This window comes from Erpetoichthys calabaricus, chromosome 14 (genome assembly GCF_900747795.2).
Source record: "Erpetoichthys calabaricus chromosome 14, fErpCal1.3, whole genome shotgun sequence".
Taxonomy (NCBI): Eukaryota; Metazoa; Chordata; class Cladistia; order Polypteriformes; family Polypteridae; genus Erpetoichthys; species Erpetoichthys calabaricus.
The window spans coordinates 2,522,501-2,541,092 of record NC_041407.2 but is presented as its reverse complement, the minus strand read 5'-3'; the positions used below and the strand labels follow the sequence as shown (position 1 = coordinate 2,541,092).

The 18,592-nt window shown below is 46.3% G+C and overlaps 1 protein-coding gene across 3 annotated transcripts in view; it reads left to right on the top strand.

Annotated features, from left to right (window-relative positions):
• Positions 1-18,592, top strand: part of LOC114665163 (growth arrest-specific protein 7-like) — a 147,567-nt gene that overhangs the window by 72,175 nt on the left and 56,800 nt on the right. For all 3 annotated transcript variants that reach the window (XM_051918817.1, XM_028819580.2, XM_028819582.2), the window contains exons 3-4: positions 8,705-8,782; positions 14,770-14,858. In XM_051918817.1, coding sequence (XP_051774777.1) covers positions 8,705-8,782; positions 14,770-14,858 — 167 coding nt within the window. The remainder of the gene's footprint in view (positions 1-8,704; positions 8,783-14,769; positions 14,859-18,592) is intronic.

Genomic DNA, 18,592 nt, shown 5'->3' with positions numbered 1-18,592 from the left:
CACGAGCGCCGATCATCACTCGCTCCATCTGGGACACCTAACCGCGCTGACCTCTCTCTCTTTTTCAGCGGGCTGGCTCGTCCTCCCCAGTGCTGCCCTCTCACTCTCTGCGTCTTCTTGTCTTTTACTGTTTTTTTCCTCACCTGTGCGCATAAGCAAGGCAACGTCCGCCTCACGTAGCGTCCGGGTGCCACTCCGGCCACACTACCACGCACCCTCGGCGATTTTATTTAAAAACTGGGCTTTTATTTGGAGCCGTGGACCCGCTATATCACAAGGCGTTAATTATTATCCGCCTATATGTGCGATTTATTACTCTCCGTTGTGCCGAGCTTTTCCGTACTTTGTTATGGATATTCAGACATTTTGAAGTCTTCATGGGAACTGAAGAGCATCTGAAAAAATTTGAGTAAGACGCAGTATGTACAAATGTATTTATTTATTATAAAACCATATTTGAAACCTCGATTTAAGAAAAAAAATGATGAGAAAGACTCGATCCACACAAATGACAAACCCAGAATGGTGTCTCCTTCACAAATCGTATTCCGACATTCCCAGGACTGAAGAGATGTCTGGTTTGCTGCTCCCATCTATGCAGCAGATTCTTGGACAGGAAAATTGAGGTGGGGGGGGGGGGGTGGTGGGGGTTTGGGATTTGGGGGGGGGTCATCGGTTTTAACCAAAGGGGTGCCAGGGGCCCAGAAAGACCCCCCCCCCCCCGCCGAACCGCTCATTCTCGTCCCCTGCCATCCCGTGCAGATACGGAGAAGACCCCAGAGCTGGCGCAGGATGTGTGAAGCATTGGCAGCGGGGTGATTAGCACTCGAGAGCAGGTGCCTTCCTGAATTGCTCAGAGAGCTCATTAGTTGCTTCCTGTCCTAATTTTCCAAACATTCTCTTTCATCCTGATTTCTAGTTGTGAACGCATTTACATTAAAAGAAGGAAGAAGATTAATGCATGCAGAAATGGAAAGTTGAAACGGAGCAGAAGCGTATTTTCTGGGGAATCGACACCAAGCTTAATCGAGCCGCCCTGTCGGGGAGCCAGAAGACTTTTAATAATAATAAAAAAAAACAAAAAAACGTCCCTTTTGGATGAAACTTCGGCTGAAGATGTCGCTGTAGACGTTCGGCCGCTTTAGTTCTGGATTTGATGACCGACCCCTTTGAGGTTAAGGAAGTGAGGGACGTGACCTGGAGAGAAAGGAACGAGGAAATAAAAAATGTTCTCCAATGAGAGAACCGATCAACGAAAATATCTTCCGGTGAAATCCGGTAGAAGATATTTGTTTAGTTTCTGACTGAAAGCGTCTTTATGCGAGAGTTCTGCATGCGTCTACCGGTCCTTTGGTATTCAGTTAAAGATGGGCACGTGCCTGTGAATCGCCTCGCTAGTCTCCTGTCGCACGCAGACATCCTTTTTGTGTGGTCAGATGGGTGTGGTGTTTGTGCTGGCAAGACGATGCCCACTTTGCCGATTTATGCTGGCGCTCTTCGCTCTGGTAATCCTAAAGATGCATCGCAGGCAGAAATGAAACTTGAAACTACACCACACATGAAGCACGTGAATCTTCATCTGCAGGAATCAAGAAACCGGAAGGGGCAGTTGCTAGATGGGGTTTTGGACTCCAGAGAGAGACCTGAGCACCCGACGCAGCTCCAAGTTCAAATCGCGTGTTTTTAATTTTATAACAATACCTTGACAGGCTTTTAGGGTGGTCTAATAAATCGGATGCCTTTCTGCTTCTCCGCGAGGGTCTGGACTGTGATTCATAAATACAGATGATGCTGGCCTTTTAAATGCTGGATCTGGGAGAACTTCCAGTGCCATAGCATCACAGGTCCTAAGGTGGAAGCCCCCAAAGTGGGGAGAGTGTTCCCCTGGTGGCACCCAAGTACCCCAACACAGCTGCCCATTGGATCTACAGGTCCCAAGATGCCCTGCGGGTGTACAAATGGGAGTTTCATCAGAAGGATGCTGCTGTCCTGTGAATGGGGGGAAATACAAGGCCCCCCTCTGTCCTTCCATTATGGCCTCTCGACCTGCAACCAACTCAGCCAGGCGTGCCTGTCCATCCAGATCCTTCCATTACGGCCCTTTCAGCTCGGCAAGTCTCATTCGGGATTGCCAGTCCATCCATGATGGCATTCACAAGGGGTATGCGACCTTCCGTGTCTCTCGTTCTTCTGTGGTGAAAAGGCTAAACGTTATGTCGGCGAAGTGGCAAGATGAGACCCCCCTCTCCTGTGATGTTATGGCACTGGAAGTTCTCCCAGATCCAGCATTTAAAAGGCCAGCATCATCTGCATTTATGAATCACAGTCCAGACCCTCGCTGAGAAGCAGAAAGGCATCTGAGCCAGGAGGTCAACATTTAAACAGCAAAAGGTTTACGCCAAAAATTTGAAATCCAAAGATTTCCAAAGCCAAAGCTTTTAAACCAGTAGGACCATTTAGTATTGAAAATTCTTTAGCAAAAGTCGACTTGAAGAAGGGTTTGAATCCACAACTCGGCTGAGGAAGTGAATGATGGGACCACCTGGTAACCCACCATGTCATGAGCGCCGAGAACAAGGCCCCTAACCACGCGTGATGCTTCACGAACGACAGGAGCCCAAAATGCCAGCAATCATTGATGATAGAAACAGGGGACATAACAGCCCAAGAATAAAATCTGGTAAGGTCTCCGTATTCATGGGGGGGGGGTGACAATACCATCTGTGAAATGATGTTAAACAAAAAAAGAATCCAACGATCGTTCAATAGCTAAAAGGGAAAAATCAGATCATGTTATGTAAAAGGGATTTAAATCTGTAATTAAAATATCCATTTAAAATAACTTTTACATACTTATATACAACTGTTAATGTATAAGTTTTACAAAGCAAGACCCAAAAATGGTGCTTAGCGTTCTAAACAATTACACGTATGCAGGTAACCTTGAATGGTACGTCATTTTCTTCTCAATTCATTTTAACTGCTTCCTGTGGATGCAGGACTTCAGTTCCCAGCAGCCTCAGGATCACTGTGCCACTAGGCCACTCCCTCTATTTTCTCCAGGGTTGCTGGGAGAATAAATAATGAGGCGCTGGATATAAGATGGAAGACATAAGAAGCCTAGAGGATACTTAATCGAAAACCAGAGAAACAAAATGTTTTTCATGAAGTTGGATGGGGAAGTAAACCCCTGGATGGCCTTTTATCATATCGCGTTGTGATCGACGGGACACGCCCACTCAGGGCGGTCCTAGCAACCGGAATAAACAATAACGGCAAATTATTTCTCATATAGCCCAAAATCACACAAGCAGTGTCTCAATGGGCTTTAATGGACCCAAACAGTGAGGTTTTTTGTGAATCCCAGTACCCCTCATCTCCCTCCGGGGGGCTTAAAACTCCCTTAGAAGGCGAGAAAAAAAGCTTCCAATAAGAACTCTCGGTAAAGGCATAAACAATAACAATAGCGCCATCATAATGGCCACAATATAACGGCCCAAATTACAAATTGAAATTCAATCTGTAATTGTATTTCAAAAATAAATGAGCCCCCATTAGAAGTAAATAGGGGTCCCTGAGAAACGCATCACACAGCATATGTGGAGAAACTAATAAGTGAGGGGGTCTGAACCTTCTGCCCCAAACTTTTTCGAGAATTTCCATCAATCTGGGAATGCCAAGGCACAAGCTGGCACATTTTCTTGCACGTGTCATTTGGTTGGAGTGGTCTATCCTGTCTTCTGTGTGCTGAACTGTGCTATCCGTGTTGACGGAGCAGTATGATGCCAGCCTTGAGCTGCTGCCAGCCTGGATGCCAGCTCTTGCGGCGCTGCCCTCTTGTTTCCATTCCTAACGGGGATCTGTATCTCATTTACATGGCAAAAGCAGATTAAGCACAGCTGGCACCATGTGTTGAATCGCCCTGGAGGCTAAATGGCGCCGCAGGTTGGTGTGATGCATTCTGATGTTAAGCAGTTTGCTGCTGAGTGTCGTGTCTGCCTGCATGTCTTCTACATGTTTGGTAGCGATGAGGGGCAATTGACTTGTCATCTGGGAAATGGGCGCTGGGGTGGGGGGGGGTGACACTTTGTGCTCAACATGAATGGCCTCTTCCAGCACAGACCTCTCATAGCGTGTAGGAGGACATCAGAGTAGCCGGCCGCTGTGTACTCGGACGACCAACTAGAAGCCAAAAAGCCGGCTGATGGAGCGGAGTTGAAGAAGATGAGCTGCCACTTCTGCCTCTCCCCGCATTCACAGCTGGCCTCTCCATGTGAAGATGTGAAATGGAGAAGGGTGACACCCTGGGTGACCCCTTTGCCAATGGTGCACTCTTAAGCTTGTGTAGAGGTTTCGTCTGACTTTGTGTGGTGAGCCGGATTACTGAAGTTTTCTGTTCTGCGTATTCAGGAAACCGGTGGCCTCACATTGCGTTCACAACTGGTGAGTGAAGCTCGGCATAGATGGCTTCCCATGTGCTGTCTCTGCTTCCTCAGAAGAGTTTGGGTAGCATATTAGCTGACATGTCGCACATTATGTCGTGTTTTTATGAAGACCCCCTAAGATCTTCTAAATTTCTGCTCAGCACCCTTTCGTAATAAGCTTCTGTATTTATGGACTAAGCTAGAAGATTTCTCTGCCTGAAAAAAACATGGAGGGCAGTCATCCCTCATATGCAGTATTGGAGGGCCCACCCCCTTAGGCTTAATATACAAAAATCAATGTGGTAGTATTTACTATGGCATTGCTATGGGTGACATCTGAGGGTCACACTGCATGTGTCATTAGGGGTCAAGGGTACAAAGGTCATCACCATCCACTCCCTGGTATCTGTAGCCAATTCTATCAGTCATCTTGAAAGACCCGTTTAAAATCTACTCGACCATCACACCATGACAGTTGGTTTTTTGAGAGAATCCAAAATCTTGAAAGCCAGGAATAGACTAGCGTCGGCCTTTTCTGTTTCCCGGGTCACTGACACTTCCCTTCTGGCATTACGTGATGGTGACGGGGATGCACTGAAAAGCACAACATGACCACCTACCCCAAAATAAATGCACAAAATGGCAGCGATTGTGGCAATTAAAGTGCTGCCCTCAATTTGTGCTCCTGATCTCCTCAAAATGCCATCCTAAATGCCATGTCCTGACCTCATCAAAGTATAAATTCATGACACTAATGGAGACCTTTGCCCAAGAGACCCCATTATCCTCCACAATCGTGCTCTCCATCCATTTTCCAATCAAGTCACCAGGACGACATGTCTAATGAAAGCTGACATTTCTTCCCACCATAAGAATGATCTCCGTGGTCATGGCATAGTCTGGACTTGGCATGGAGACTGGCAGTAAGTCTGGACTTTACTCAGGAGTGGACCGGACCGTCCAACTGTGACCATGCGGTACTCCAAACTCGGCTCAGTCGGCAGGACACGTGAGTGAGGCCCACAATCCAGTCTTCATCAGAATGGCAGAAGAAAAAGACGTCTGGAGTCCTAATGCTGACCTAAACGTTTAAGTTACGGGGATAGAACCCACAATGAGCAGTTCATACTCCAGACTCTGCTGACGTCGCGGTGTTCGAGCGGCTCTGCAAGCAGGCGTAGGCCAAAGCGCGGGGAGAAACAGGAAACATCTGCTTGTAATTACTGGTGCTAAAGGTGGCGTAACCAGTTACTGAGTTCTTTGGGCAGCTGTGTTTTTTGACTCGGTTTAACAAATAAGTGGAATTCTGGAAGTGTTAAATGTCTGCCTTCATGTGTTCACTCATGCTTTCAAAATAAAGTTTTGCCTGATGATCCGAAAGTCCTGACTAAAAATCAAAAATCCGATAATACGCGAAAGTAGTTGGGGGCAAATACTTTTTCACAGCATTCTATAGCCACATAGGCATTTATTTAAATAGACTTGTATAGCTTACCCACACACTGTATATTAACATACAAATAGCCTGACCTCCAGAGGGCGCTCTTGAGTCATCCTTGTTCCCAGATCTGCATAATGGAGGCCAGAAAGCCAAAAGAGACACAGGTGAGAACGGAGGGCGATGTCGACACGGGGGGATTTTTCTTGGGTTGAATGATTTTCTTGTTTTTATTTTTATTTTTATTGGGCTGTTGATGCACTTGAGCCCTGTCTGGATGGGATTAGTTTTATACCAGCGGACCTCTGGAACGTTTGACCTGTGTGTAAGTCGCTCATGTTGGCGACATTTTACAGACTGTGCGTTCACAAAGACTACGGGGACCTTCTGTAACATCCATCCAACCCACTGTATCCTAACTACAGGGGTCACAGGGGTCTGCTGGAGCCAATCCCAGCCAACACAGGGCGCAAGGCAGGAAATGAACCCCGGGCAGGGTGCCAGCCCACCGCACCTTCTGTAACAAGTCTGTAAAAATTAACTCCGGGGGGGAAACGTGGGCTCTGTGAATCAATCTGAAATTCCAGCAATCGCGTGATTTTTGAATGAGAGTAAAACTGCAGAGGTCCTCCGGTAAGAATTACTTCATCCAGAGCCTGAAGTGGGGAAATAAAAGAAACTACCGATGCTCCTCATCGGGGACGAGGGGGAGTGGGATGGAGTGTCACTTCAGAGGTTCAAATGGGGGGACGGGACTTACACAATTTTATATCGAAAAGCTGGCAGAGGTGCAAATAGATATATTGTTAGTATAAATAGGGGATTCTAATGTGGTCCGAAATAACGGTACGCACTAGTAACTGTGGAAATGCTGGTTAAATTACCGGCCCACTGCACCCACCTCCTGGTGTAGAGCTAATCCTGTCTGGATAAAGCTTCAGTTCCACTTATTTTATTTGAAATATCAATCCCGTCGTGTTGGGTTCTATTTGCTGTCATGACGCCGCTGGACATCAGTCGGTGTGGCACCCGTAGGTTCCCTTATTCTGATCCTGCACTTGTTTTGGGTTTCTTGGGCCGTGGATTTTCCACTCTCGTTTATCTGGTGGTCCCTTTGTCTCGACACGCGTTAGAAATTCGATGATTGATTGATTTTTGTGATTGTCGCCTTCTAAAACGTGAAATTTGCACCCTAAAATATAAAGACTACAGACCCGTGTGCTATGATCTCTCTGATTTTTCAGAAACGGACTGCAGGCTACTTCTCTGTGGATTTTAGGTGTTTTGTCCCCCAGAGATTCCCAATGTGAGGTTTGTCTGCGTGTGTTGCACCTTCACAATGTATTTGGTTTTGTCTTTTCTTTCATGCGCTCCCCTTTTATTTCGATCCCGTTGCCATCGTGCATCCTCTGGTTGCTGGGGGGGGGGGGGGGTGGTCAGAGGTCGTGACCCTGACCTCTTTTTTTGCTCAAGGGTTTGAAGGATGGCTTAAGTGGCCATGTTTTATCTGTAGGCCTTAAATCCCTGAGTGGGTTTTGATTTTTATTGGTTAACAAGTCGTTGCTCTTAACCTTTTTGATTTCCAGTTTTGTTATGCTTTTTAGTCTGAACAATTTTGTCTTCCCCGGTTTCTGATCTCGTTTCTGTTTTCTTATAATGTTCACAAAATACAATCGACTTTTGTTTCCGACCTCGGCACGCTTTGTGTCCTGGTCCTTTAGATAAAACATTTAATTGTCTCCCTACGGGACGGTCCTCCATACCACTTGCAAAATCCGGACCACAGATGACCCTTTTTAGGTTCAGACCCCTGGGTTTGTGATCACCCCTCATATTTGATAGCCTTTTAACAATTTGTAATCTCCACCAAGTACATATGAGAGAGACCAGGAGCTCCGGTGTCCTCGGAGAGCCCCTTGGAGGATAGTGAAGACTTGAGGTGGGAGCTTGGATCGGCTCATGGAAATGGGAAACGTGGGCTGGCGGGTGGGGGGGGGATTTGCTTCTGATGTCCAAATAAAGTGCTGAGGTGTCACAGACACAACGATTAAGAGAGGAACAATGGCACTGGAGGGCGGCAGAGGAAGCGGGTGGCGGATTCAGCTGTGGAATAACTGGTGGTCCATTTTGGGACCAACTACGGCCGAGTCCATTCCTGTGTCTCTTGCCCGGCTTATACATGAAGGGGTGCGGAGATGTACAATTCTGGGTTGTTATTGATGATCAGTCTTTAATCGTCATAGTTGACAGTTCTAATCCCCATATCAATGTTTATATCTTCCTTTAATTTCTTTTGTCTGAAATATCATTATATGCGAATGAAATCCAAGTCTCCAAGGTGATACAAAAAGCGCACCCATTCAATCCATAACTTGGGACTGGAGTACACCATGTTTCACTTTACAAATGCTATGAAATAAGAGAGAATATATATTCACTTTTGATTTGACTTCTTATTGAGACGAAGATAACTGGGTCCATTAGTGAGGGCAGAGCAACAAAAGCTTTAATGATCTCCAATAAAATGGGGGTCCTTTTTTATTTAAACTCTCCTATTGTAAATTCTTAAGCTCAGCTTCTCTGTCGTCTCATTTGCTATCAAATTCTCCAGTCATTTGCAATGCACCCACTGTTGGAATGAAAAATGCCATGCATATGATCACTTTGTGCATTCCAAAATGCATTCCAACAGATGGTGCATTGTGAATGTTAAAGCTTGCTATGTCCAGGCAGAAGTTGGTTTATTATTATATTGATTTTTCCAGGTTCCTTTTTATTTTGTCAGTAATGTGGTGTGTTATCATCAGAAGTGCGCTGATTTGTGTGTTTTTCCTTAAAACAGAAACCACCTGGGAGCGACCATCAGGATCGCCACGTATCCCCAAGAGCCCGCTGTCGATGAAGAGCTCCTCTCCTGCAGGTATGTGCCATTGTGGATGCTAGAGGTGCTGTTGCCCCGTGAAACCCACCAGACAGACGTCCAGGACGCACGTTTAAAAGCACCAAGACGAATTCTTTAATAATTCTCTTCAAATGAAGTGCATAAAGCACCGCACACTCCACAATTCATCAATAATAATACAATAAATCAATCCTCCACTCCCAGCAACCTCCCAACTCCAGCTCTTCTTGTTGGGTTTTGACCAGTCCTTTAAATAGTCCATGACCCGGAAGTATTCCTTCTCCGGGTCAAATGTCACATCATCCTTCGAGTAGCCCGGGCTTCAGTCCTCGTGACTCCAAAGTACTTCCGGGGTAGTCGTAATAGTAGGCGTCCCCAGGTTCTTTATGAGCTCCCCCTGGCGGCACCCAACGGGGCTGAGAAAACGAACTCCACATCCCAAGATGCTTTGAGGGGAACCGGGGAACCGTAGCGTCCCGGGGGATGCAGTGCCCTAAAAAGCCTGCTCTTCCTCCTTCTTTCTGTTTAGGGACGTCCCGGTCAGACTGAAACGCCGGCCGTCCCTCACACCATCTAACCTTCACTTGAGGATACTGGGAGTCTTGGAACCCGTGGACTATGTAATTAGCGTTTTTGTAAATGCATTTTACACTCTCTCTAAAGACGAGCGCTGCACAAAAATCCTGAATTCATGTTGGCCACTTTCTCTCTTACGGCACTTGGGATTTTTCTCCATTTTGTGTGTTTTTCTAAACCTTCCGTGATTCTCTTTGCGGTTTGCCAGCACGGCCCCTTATTGATTGAACAGATTAACTCAGCTGCCACGAGCGCCTCCATCTTGCACGTCATTCTTTACACCTTTCAGTCCTTTCAGGTCGGATCAGCATGGAGCTGCAGTTCGTCTTTGTCATGTTGCCTCCGTTTCAGATGAGACCTCTCTGGCTAATCTCGGAAGCGGCACAGCGACACTCCATTATGAATATCTGCCTTTGGAATTTTTAGCAGTAGGAGCGCCATTTAGAGATTTCACTTAATATTTAGTTAGAAGACACTCTCCCTCTTTGCAAGTTCGGAGTGCTGCACACATTTATAAATAAACCTAAAGCACAAATAACATTTGGTGAAAAGAAATAAAACCCCATGTCCTGTTCAGGCTCCTTCTCAGGCTTATGTTTAAATTTATTTCATTTTATCATCGCTAATTCTATTTTAGTATTTTGCTTGTCTATTATGTTAATTTAGTTTGTATGTGTGCAAATCTGTTCTCATGTTCCTTTAGTGGGTGGTTCCCCAGGAGGCGGGGCCACTCTTACCTCACAGCTTAAGGAACCGCCCCCAGCCAATAAAGCCAGGATGGGAATTGCAGTCCCTTGCGGTTCATTATGGTGAAGGTGGTTTTGACTTTCCTGCGAGTCTCAGGCTCCTTACATTCTCCGGAGTGGCTACTTTTATTAACGTTTTGTTTATTTGTTAGGTTACACTTGGAGTTTTTGGGGCTCCTTTACTTTCAGAATCCCCTCAAGCAAATCCTTTCTTATTTTTTTTTTTTTTTTTTTTTTTTTACTGTCTGTAATTAAAGCCTTCCTTTTTGTACATTTTCCCTTTGTGTTGTACTCTTTACAAACCAGGGGTTTACAGTTATCCTCTCCTTTTGGTGGCATTTTGATTATTTTTTTTTAGGACAGTTCTCTTATTTTTGTACATTTTTAAAGCCATTTGGCCAAGTGGAGGACAAAGCCAGCTTTTTTGAGTGGTCAATTGGGCTGCTGGAAGGTGAACCCTTTCTGAAAAGGCTTGGTTGGATGCTAGACTGTGTTTTGTCCCTGTTTAAGTGGCCTGACACCTTGTCATTGCCGTGTTCTGGGGGACACGACAGAAAAGGATTTGCCCGAAATTTATAAACTATCACAAAAAGCTCAAAGTAGGTAAAACGAATTTGCCTGAAAAGTCCAGCAAGAGTCCAACAAGTAAAAAAAAAAAAAAACCACGCAATCCAAGCATCCAATAAACCCAAGCAAAGAGCAAAGCCAGTAAACCCAAAATACATAAAGAGCAGGTGGCAGACAGGAAAGCCTCTTCACCAGAATGCAACAGAATGAACCACAAGGGACTGCAATTCCCAGCCTGCCTTTATTGGAAGAAGGGCGGGGCCTTAAGCGGTGAAGTAAGGGTGGCCCCGCCTCCTGGGGAACCACCCACAGAATACAAAATATGAGAGAACAATAAGAATATAAAGAGATAACAGGATGGAAAATTTAAACATAAGCCAAGGAAGGAACTCTGAAATAAATATAATAAATACATACTGTGTGGCTTTGTGTGTGTGTGTGTGTTGGACTGGTACAAAAATTTTAACTTTGGTTTCAATACCAACTTTTGCACCTCAGTAAGGCTCTGAAGCCACCGTCGTACTCCTGATGCAGCTCACAATCATGCCACGCTACACACTGCTTCCCTTTCATACAGTGGGTGATGGGGCAACGTGGTTTAGGGTCTTGTATTGAAGCAATAAGGGGGGGGCACGAAGGGGAGGGAAAGCAACAGGAGCATCCCGTGCATTGTAATCGCATTGAAGCAATTGGGGGGGGGCGCGTTTGGGGCAGGAGGGTCCCATGCGTTGTGATCACATTGAAGCAATAAGTGGCAGGGGGTCTCGTGTGTTGTGATGGCATTAAAGCCATGGGGGGGGGGTCTCGTGTGTTGTGATGGCATTAAAGCCATGGGGGGGTCTCGTGTGTTGTGATCACATTAAAGCAATAAGGGGTGGGGGGGGGGTCTCGTGTTGTGATGGCATTGAAGCAATAAGGGGCGGGGGGGTCTCGTGTGTTGTGATGGCATTAAAGCAATAAGGGGGGGTCTCGTGTGTTGTGATCACATTAAAGCAATAAGGGGTGGGGGGGTCTCGTGATGGCATTGAAGCAATAAGGGGCGGGGGGGTCTCATGTCTTGTGATGGCATTAAAGCACGATTTCCCCCATCAACTGCACATCAAGCTTCTGGTACCAAAACAGAACACACTGGCACCGTGCCATTTTAAACATTGGGTGTAAAGTAAGTGTGTAAGCTGCAGTATATGCTCTGTGATTGACTGGCACCCCACTGAGCGCTGGCTCCTTCCATGGCCGTTTTGGGGTTTAGACAAGTGCTGGGGACCCTGAGACCCGTAGGGGGTCCCACAGAAAGGATTGTGCGTCAGTACTTGCACGTCACATTGCTGGATTGTGACATCCTTTATGTGTCCTATCATTCTTTGATGGCCAGTTGGTGGACTTTGCCAGTGACATCACATCAAGAGAGGGCCCACTGCCCCAACAGGCTGATTAAGATGGCAGGCTCAGTTATGGGACCTGAGGCCAGTGGTAGTGAAATGAAGACCAAACTGATGGCCGCTTTGAACAAGAATGTACACCCAGTGGGGACCACCATCAGCCTTTAGAACAGAAGAGATCTGACCATTCAGCCCATCAAGCCAGTTGGTTTAGCTCATAGCTACGCTGTGCCAATAGCTGTGCCAGAGGTCTTCCTCGGCCCTACTGCTCTTGCTGTTCGGCTCCCGTCTTTGGATTCTTTTCATATTCTGGTCTTTTGTAAATTCTGTTTTTGTTTTTTCTGGTTAATCGCGTTTAGGATTTAATGCTGGGTTTTGAGTTTAGGACATCGTCACGATTTAGCCGATTTGTTTTCCCTTTTTCCAGGTTCTGCACAGCATGCTATAGGGGGCGCTGTTTCTAAATATTTTGTTTCCTTGTGTTTTCTGATTCTTGTAGCGTTTTTAAACCACACGTTTAAATACGCTGGGACTTGAGTGCTCTGCCTCGGGCTGAACAGCTGGTTCAGGTGGAAGCGGTTAGGGATCTCTTCCTGCAGGACGACGTTACTGGGAAAACCTGCCATGTTTATTGGGTGACTTTTAAACAGAAATGAAAGCTCGCCTATGCGGGTGGTGCCTTCTCTCCTGCAGTTCACACGAATTATTTCACGTCGCCTGCTGCTGATCAAAGAGCATTGAAATGACCAATAAAGTACTGGAGCGGTAAGTGATGATATCTGGGCCAGGAAGGATGAACCAGGGCTGATGAGGCCCAGTAAACCTTCATCACCATTACACTGCTGAGCTGTTGACATGGGGCAGAATCCCACCACGGACCCTCTCCTTTACAGGCTACATCAGATAACGCAATTTGCCCGAACAGCTGACTTTTTTTTCCTTTTTTTTTTTCCCATTCTTCAATCTTTCAGTTTCGGTGATCACAGGCCCACCATGTCCCACTGTCAGGTGGTCGTCTGCTGCTGCTGTTATGATTTTGCCGCCATCATATAAAATGTGATAATCTTTAGTTTTAATTATGGCTGTAGGTGTTAGAAACTATTTCTGTTAGAGTCAGCAAGCTGGACAAACTGGTTTTCTACCCCCAGAGTTCCATTACCATCTGGGCCAGTTTTATGGCCTAATTGTGAGTTAAAACTCTGTGAAGGACACGCCATGGGCCTTTCTAGCGCAGGATGGCCATAAACGGGCCTAGCTGGCATGAAGCTGGCCTTGTGGGCTGAAATGTGGCAATTTACGATTGGCCGTTCTGTTCCATGATGCCCCATTGGTCCTGTCATGCTGGGACAGGATTGGATGAACCCAGGGGGAACTGCCTGAGCCCATTGGTTCAGGATTTTGTGATTGGAATGGTATTGGGCAGCCTCGCCACCTTTCCCTCTCTCGACATCTGGCCATGAAGAGAAGACCCCTCTTCTCTCTCAGCTGTTATCTTCTTCAATGGGGTCATTCCACAAGGGATGGACACTTTTTTTTTTTTATATTATTATTTAGGGTTTAAAAAATCCCTTCTCATACAGTAGACACCCACAATTTTTAGGTAGGGTTGCTTCTGGGGCCCCTCAGAGATTAGAGACCCTGAATCTTAAGCTTTGTTACTTTCATAGCAGATCTGCCCCCCAGTTGTAAGCGATCATCTACCACATGGCAATGCTGATTACTTAGTCAACCTTCCGCAACCCACTACCATTCACTTTGAGACCCCTTACCATAATAAAGAATGGGAACCTGCAACTGACTGGTAGCAGGCTGCAAACCAAAAATGGGTTGTGACCAAGTGATTGAGAAACTGTGCCGCAGAGGGACTACAATTCCCATGATCCTTTATTAGGATGTGGTCTCTCTCTCTCTCTCTCTCTCTCTCTCTCTCTTCCCTTCTTGAGTGGCTTCTAAATGTTACGAGGGAAAGAGAAGACGATGTGAGTGTCAGCGCCCCCTCTTGGCCTGAGGTGGAACTCTCTCTTCTTTCTCTCTCTCCCTCTCTCTCTCTCTTCTCCTCCTCCCCCCCCCCAACCCCCCCCACCAATGCCATTTCTCCATGATGGGATGAACATCTCGGCAGCTATATTGAGAACCCCCTTATGACCGATCCACTCGTGGTGACCGGGCAGGAATCCAACACCCGACTCCGTAAGAGGAAAGAAATCGGAGTGGCAACCGAAACAACGTTAAATAAAACTTCTAAACGAAGTCTCCAGTCTCAGAATTAATTTATAAGAACCCTGCAAAAGGTGACTTTGGTAGCTCATGAACAGCCTGGTAACTCCGTTCATAGCAGGCCGGCTGTGATTCTCTTCAGTTCTCACCTGGAAGAGGAGGTGCAGGACACGGCGAGGTGGATGGATGTGCTACTCCTGTTAGCAGATGCCCACGCGCCTCCCAAAATCGAGGCATCATTTAAATACGGAAGTTTAATTTTGATGGCAGCCGTCCATCCCAGCCTCGTCACGTGTGTAACCACGAGGTCCGGACACTAGGATTGCTTTTCAGTCCTCCTTCTCGCAGCTTACTTAGTCATTTCCCACTCCATCTTATTAATTAATGAGGACTCAATGGGATCCAACACACAGCCATATGAGTGACCTGCCCCCTCCGCGTCTTGTGCCCCCCCAAACGCCCATTATCTGCCAGTGCCATTTTTTTTTTTTTTTAAATGCATTTTTCATTTTCCTTGCAGTTAATGGCTATCACACATCGGGGAGCCCATTGCACCAAGTGGAGCAGGCCCACCTCACCTTACGGAAGAGCAGCAGCATTGACCCGCAGGTAAGGAGTGGAGGCTTTGCTTTGCTTTCTTTCATTCTTGCATCTACGATCGAGACGTCTCTTAAAGAAAGAAATGAGCTTTGAGTTACAGCAGACGGGCTGAGCCAAAGGGGGGGGGGGGGGGGGGGGGGGGTTATGGGGGTCAGCTGAGGTTCTCCCCTGGCGGGTGCGACAAGCCTTAGACAGCAGGTGGAAATCATATGATTGAAGATTGAGAAACAGCGCTGCAGAGGGACTACAATTCCCATGAGCCTTTATAGGATGGGGCAGTCCCTCTAGAAAGATTGACAGGTGGCTCTGCCTGTTGGGGAACCACCCACAAAACACAAGCAGCATGGCAGAGGAAGCATCCACACATAGAAACCAGTCATTTAACAAAACTGATAAAAACGTGTATATAAAGAGTAAGCAGAAATAACAATATTAATGTAAACAATAATAGTTAATTAATTAAAAAGGAATAAAAAAAGACATAAAAAATGAATTTAAACACAAGTTGGGGGCAGGGCGAACCTTGGCATAAATGTAGCGCCTTGAGGGTTGAAATTGAGCAGTTGAGATGATGCTTCTCTACCTGCTTCAGTGTCCCTGAGCCCATTGCACCTGTGCCCCCAATTCTGATTTATGGACCATTTTCAAGTTTTTTTTTTTATTTTATATATTTATTTTTTATTTGAGACCGACTGTATTCTTCAAAATGTTTAAGGCCCTTGTGAAAAAGCAGCAACGTAGAAATGCCTTCAAATTCAAAGATATGGGTTGAGAAAGTGCCGTATACGGGAAGACTCCTCAAAGAGCTCCATGTTTGGTGTGATGTCCCCCTTTACCGATTGGTCCTCTATCATGAAGGTCCACGCCTGCCTCTTGTTCTCGCGGCCCAGTTCACTGCAGACTTTGCTGGTCGTCTTTGTGATCCCCTGGGTTTCTGGAGTGCGTCTGTGGGGGTACATGGTGTCCATACAAGCTCTTGTGAGGTCCAGTACGGATGTTGGACAAGAAGCCCTGGCTCTCCATCTGGGGTTTTGATTCGTCCCCAAAGGCGTGCAGTATGGTGGACATCAGGGCTCTGTGGCGGTCATGCCATCTGTTGCAGGGTTCCCTGTTCTTCTTCTGATGAGTTTGGGATAGTCGTCACGCTAATGAGTGAAGCTGGTAAAGCATGATGATGGAAAACAATCTGCCAGCATCACTTCACCAACTCTGTGTGCCCCAAACCTCCAGGGAACCTTCAAGGTGCTTCATGATTGCTTGCAGATGTTCATCTGTGTCCCGTTCTCTGGCACTGTGGTGGACAAACTGCCTTCAGTTTTCAAATTTGGACTCTCCAGTCCACATCACCTGTCGTGTAGCTTTCTTTCCACCTTGGTGGCATGGCGTTTTGAGTCACAACTCTTCCACTTCTGATGTGAACTGGTGTTCCCTTCGCAGTGGTCCTGTCCTACCAGTCCTGCAGTCCCTAGTGGAGCTGGACATCTTCTGGTTTTGAGGGATCGAAATCTTGACGTACTCCTGGTTTGCTGTGGTCGATCACTGGTGTATCCGGTCCTTCATCTTGCAGAAGAGCTTAGAGGGCAACATCTGGAAAGCTCTGGAGAGACCTTGATGGTGCAGGATGAGTTGTTGTTTGGCCACCTCTTTCTTCTGAGTGAGACTCTCCCTGCCCAGTTTTGTCCCCAACCTGCTCATTTTTGTTTGAGTTTGTCTCTTTAGTTCAAACTCCATGGGACGTCGTCCACCATGAGCACCCTCAACAAACATTGGGCCATTTGACCACAAAGGCCTTACATTTTTGACCAGGAATATTCTTGATTACTTTGTGTGTTTCTTTCATTAAAAACTCCTCACATTGCTGCACTTTTTGAACTCTAAAGTTTGTTTAATCAGACGTGCGTGAATTGAAAACAACAATGTTGGGGAGCCATCTCCAGTGCCTAAGAGTTTTGCACTGTTCTGTATCTCCTCCTTGTCTGGGTGGTCACCATACTCCTCACGCTGGTTCTAACAAAGGAAGAAAACGGCTAGACCATGATGACAATCAAAGGATTCACGCCGCTGATGGCTGTGGAGTTTGAGACCAAGGCTGTCGTCTCCATTTAATACAAAATCAACCCTGCAGGAAGGCCCAACATCTTTAAGTTGTGTCTAGTGAACCATGGCAATGGAAGATGGACAAAGCTGAACGAAAAGGCGGGCATGTTGGTGCTTTCTCTGATATGAAAAGGTGTGTTCAACAGGGTGGCCAACTCCAAGAATGGTCCTGGTGGTTCCAAACTTCTTCCATTTCACTGTTCTTGAGGCCACTGTGCTCCTGGGAATGCCCAATTCTATAGAAATGATCCGATCCCCTTGCCCTGATCTATGCCGCACCACAATTCCATCATGGAGGTCTTCGGAGAGCTGACATGTTGTATGAATTATGGGACCTTCTACACACAAGTCCTTCTAAATGACGTCCAATCAATTCAGTGTGTCACAGGTGAACTCCAGGCAAGTTCTGGAAACATCTCAAGGAGACTTCAAGCAAACAGTAGGCACCTGAGCACCACGTGGAATGGTCTGGATCCTTCTAGTTTTGGACTTTGGATAAATTTTCAGAGCTTTTCTGTTATTATGGGCTGTCGAGTGTAGATTGATGGACGACAATGGCAAATGCATCCATCTAAAGTTAAATCCACAACACAATAAAGTGTGCAGACCGTTAGGGTGTTCGCGGTGTATGTCCATGCTGTGGACCTGTGCAATTTGTAGAAGAGTGACTGTGTCCTGTTGTTTGTGTTTCTTGACAGCCGCTGCAGTTAAAGTAGGAGTGTTGGCAGTAAGGAAGGTTTGAATGTTCACGCAGATTGATTTGTTTTTGGCGTACAATGAACTGCTGATAACTTTCACTAACTGTGACCACTCATCATTCAACGTGGTGTCAGCGGTGGGATTCCAAGACATTACTTCAGGAATGCTAGTCATCCTTCTGCTTTTTCCAGACTCTTCTATGCCATTATTTGTTGTCTTATAGCTGGGGTTCTCTGCAGTCTTTTCGAAACATGTCCATCTTTGTTGCTCCTTCTGCAGACGGCATGGAGGTTGTCTGGTTTTGACGGCGCTCACCTTACTACCTGTACGCATTCAGACATTCCTTCCACATTTGCTGTGCACAACATGGAGGCCTGCTTCTCAGGCAGCATTCCAAAAGGTTAACAGTAGCCCCCTGTCTAATTTTGCGACTTGGGTAAACTTTCAGGTGGATAGGTTGGACGATGGTCTCAGTTTTGGCAGATATTCGTCATATTCCCCATAGTTGGTTGACCAGGAATTGAAATGTTTCTGGAATATCAGGCCCGAGTGGTGAGCCACTCACCTTTGGCAGTGCTGGAGAATTTATTTCTTTGTAATCAGCTTTGGGTTGCCAGTTGGTATAAACGGCGTAGCTGAGAAATCGGAAAACTCCGGTTTCACCTCTCTGTCCCAAATCATCCGAAGGCACGAATAACCTGGATAGTTCGGGAATCGTAGTTAAGAAAGTAGGAGAGACTGTAGTAAGGATATCTTGGATGTGCAGACAGATTGATTCGTTTCTGGTGTACAATAAACTGCTGATAACTTTCAGTAAGGGGGGACCACTCGCCATTCAACGTGGTGTCAGCGGTGGGATTCCTAGACATTACTTCAGGAATGCTGACTATCCTTCTGCTTTTTCCAGACTCTTCTATGCCGTTATTCGTTGGTTTATAGCGGGGGAT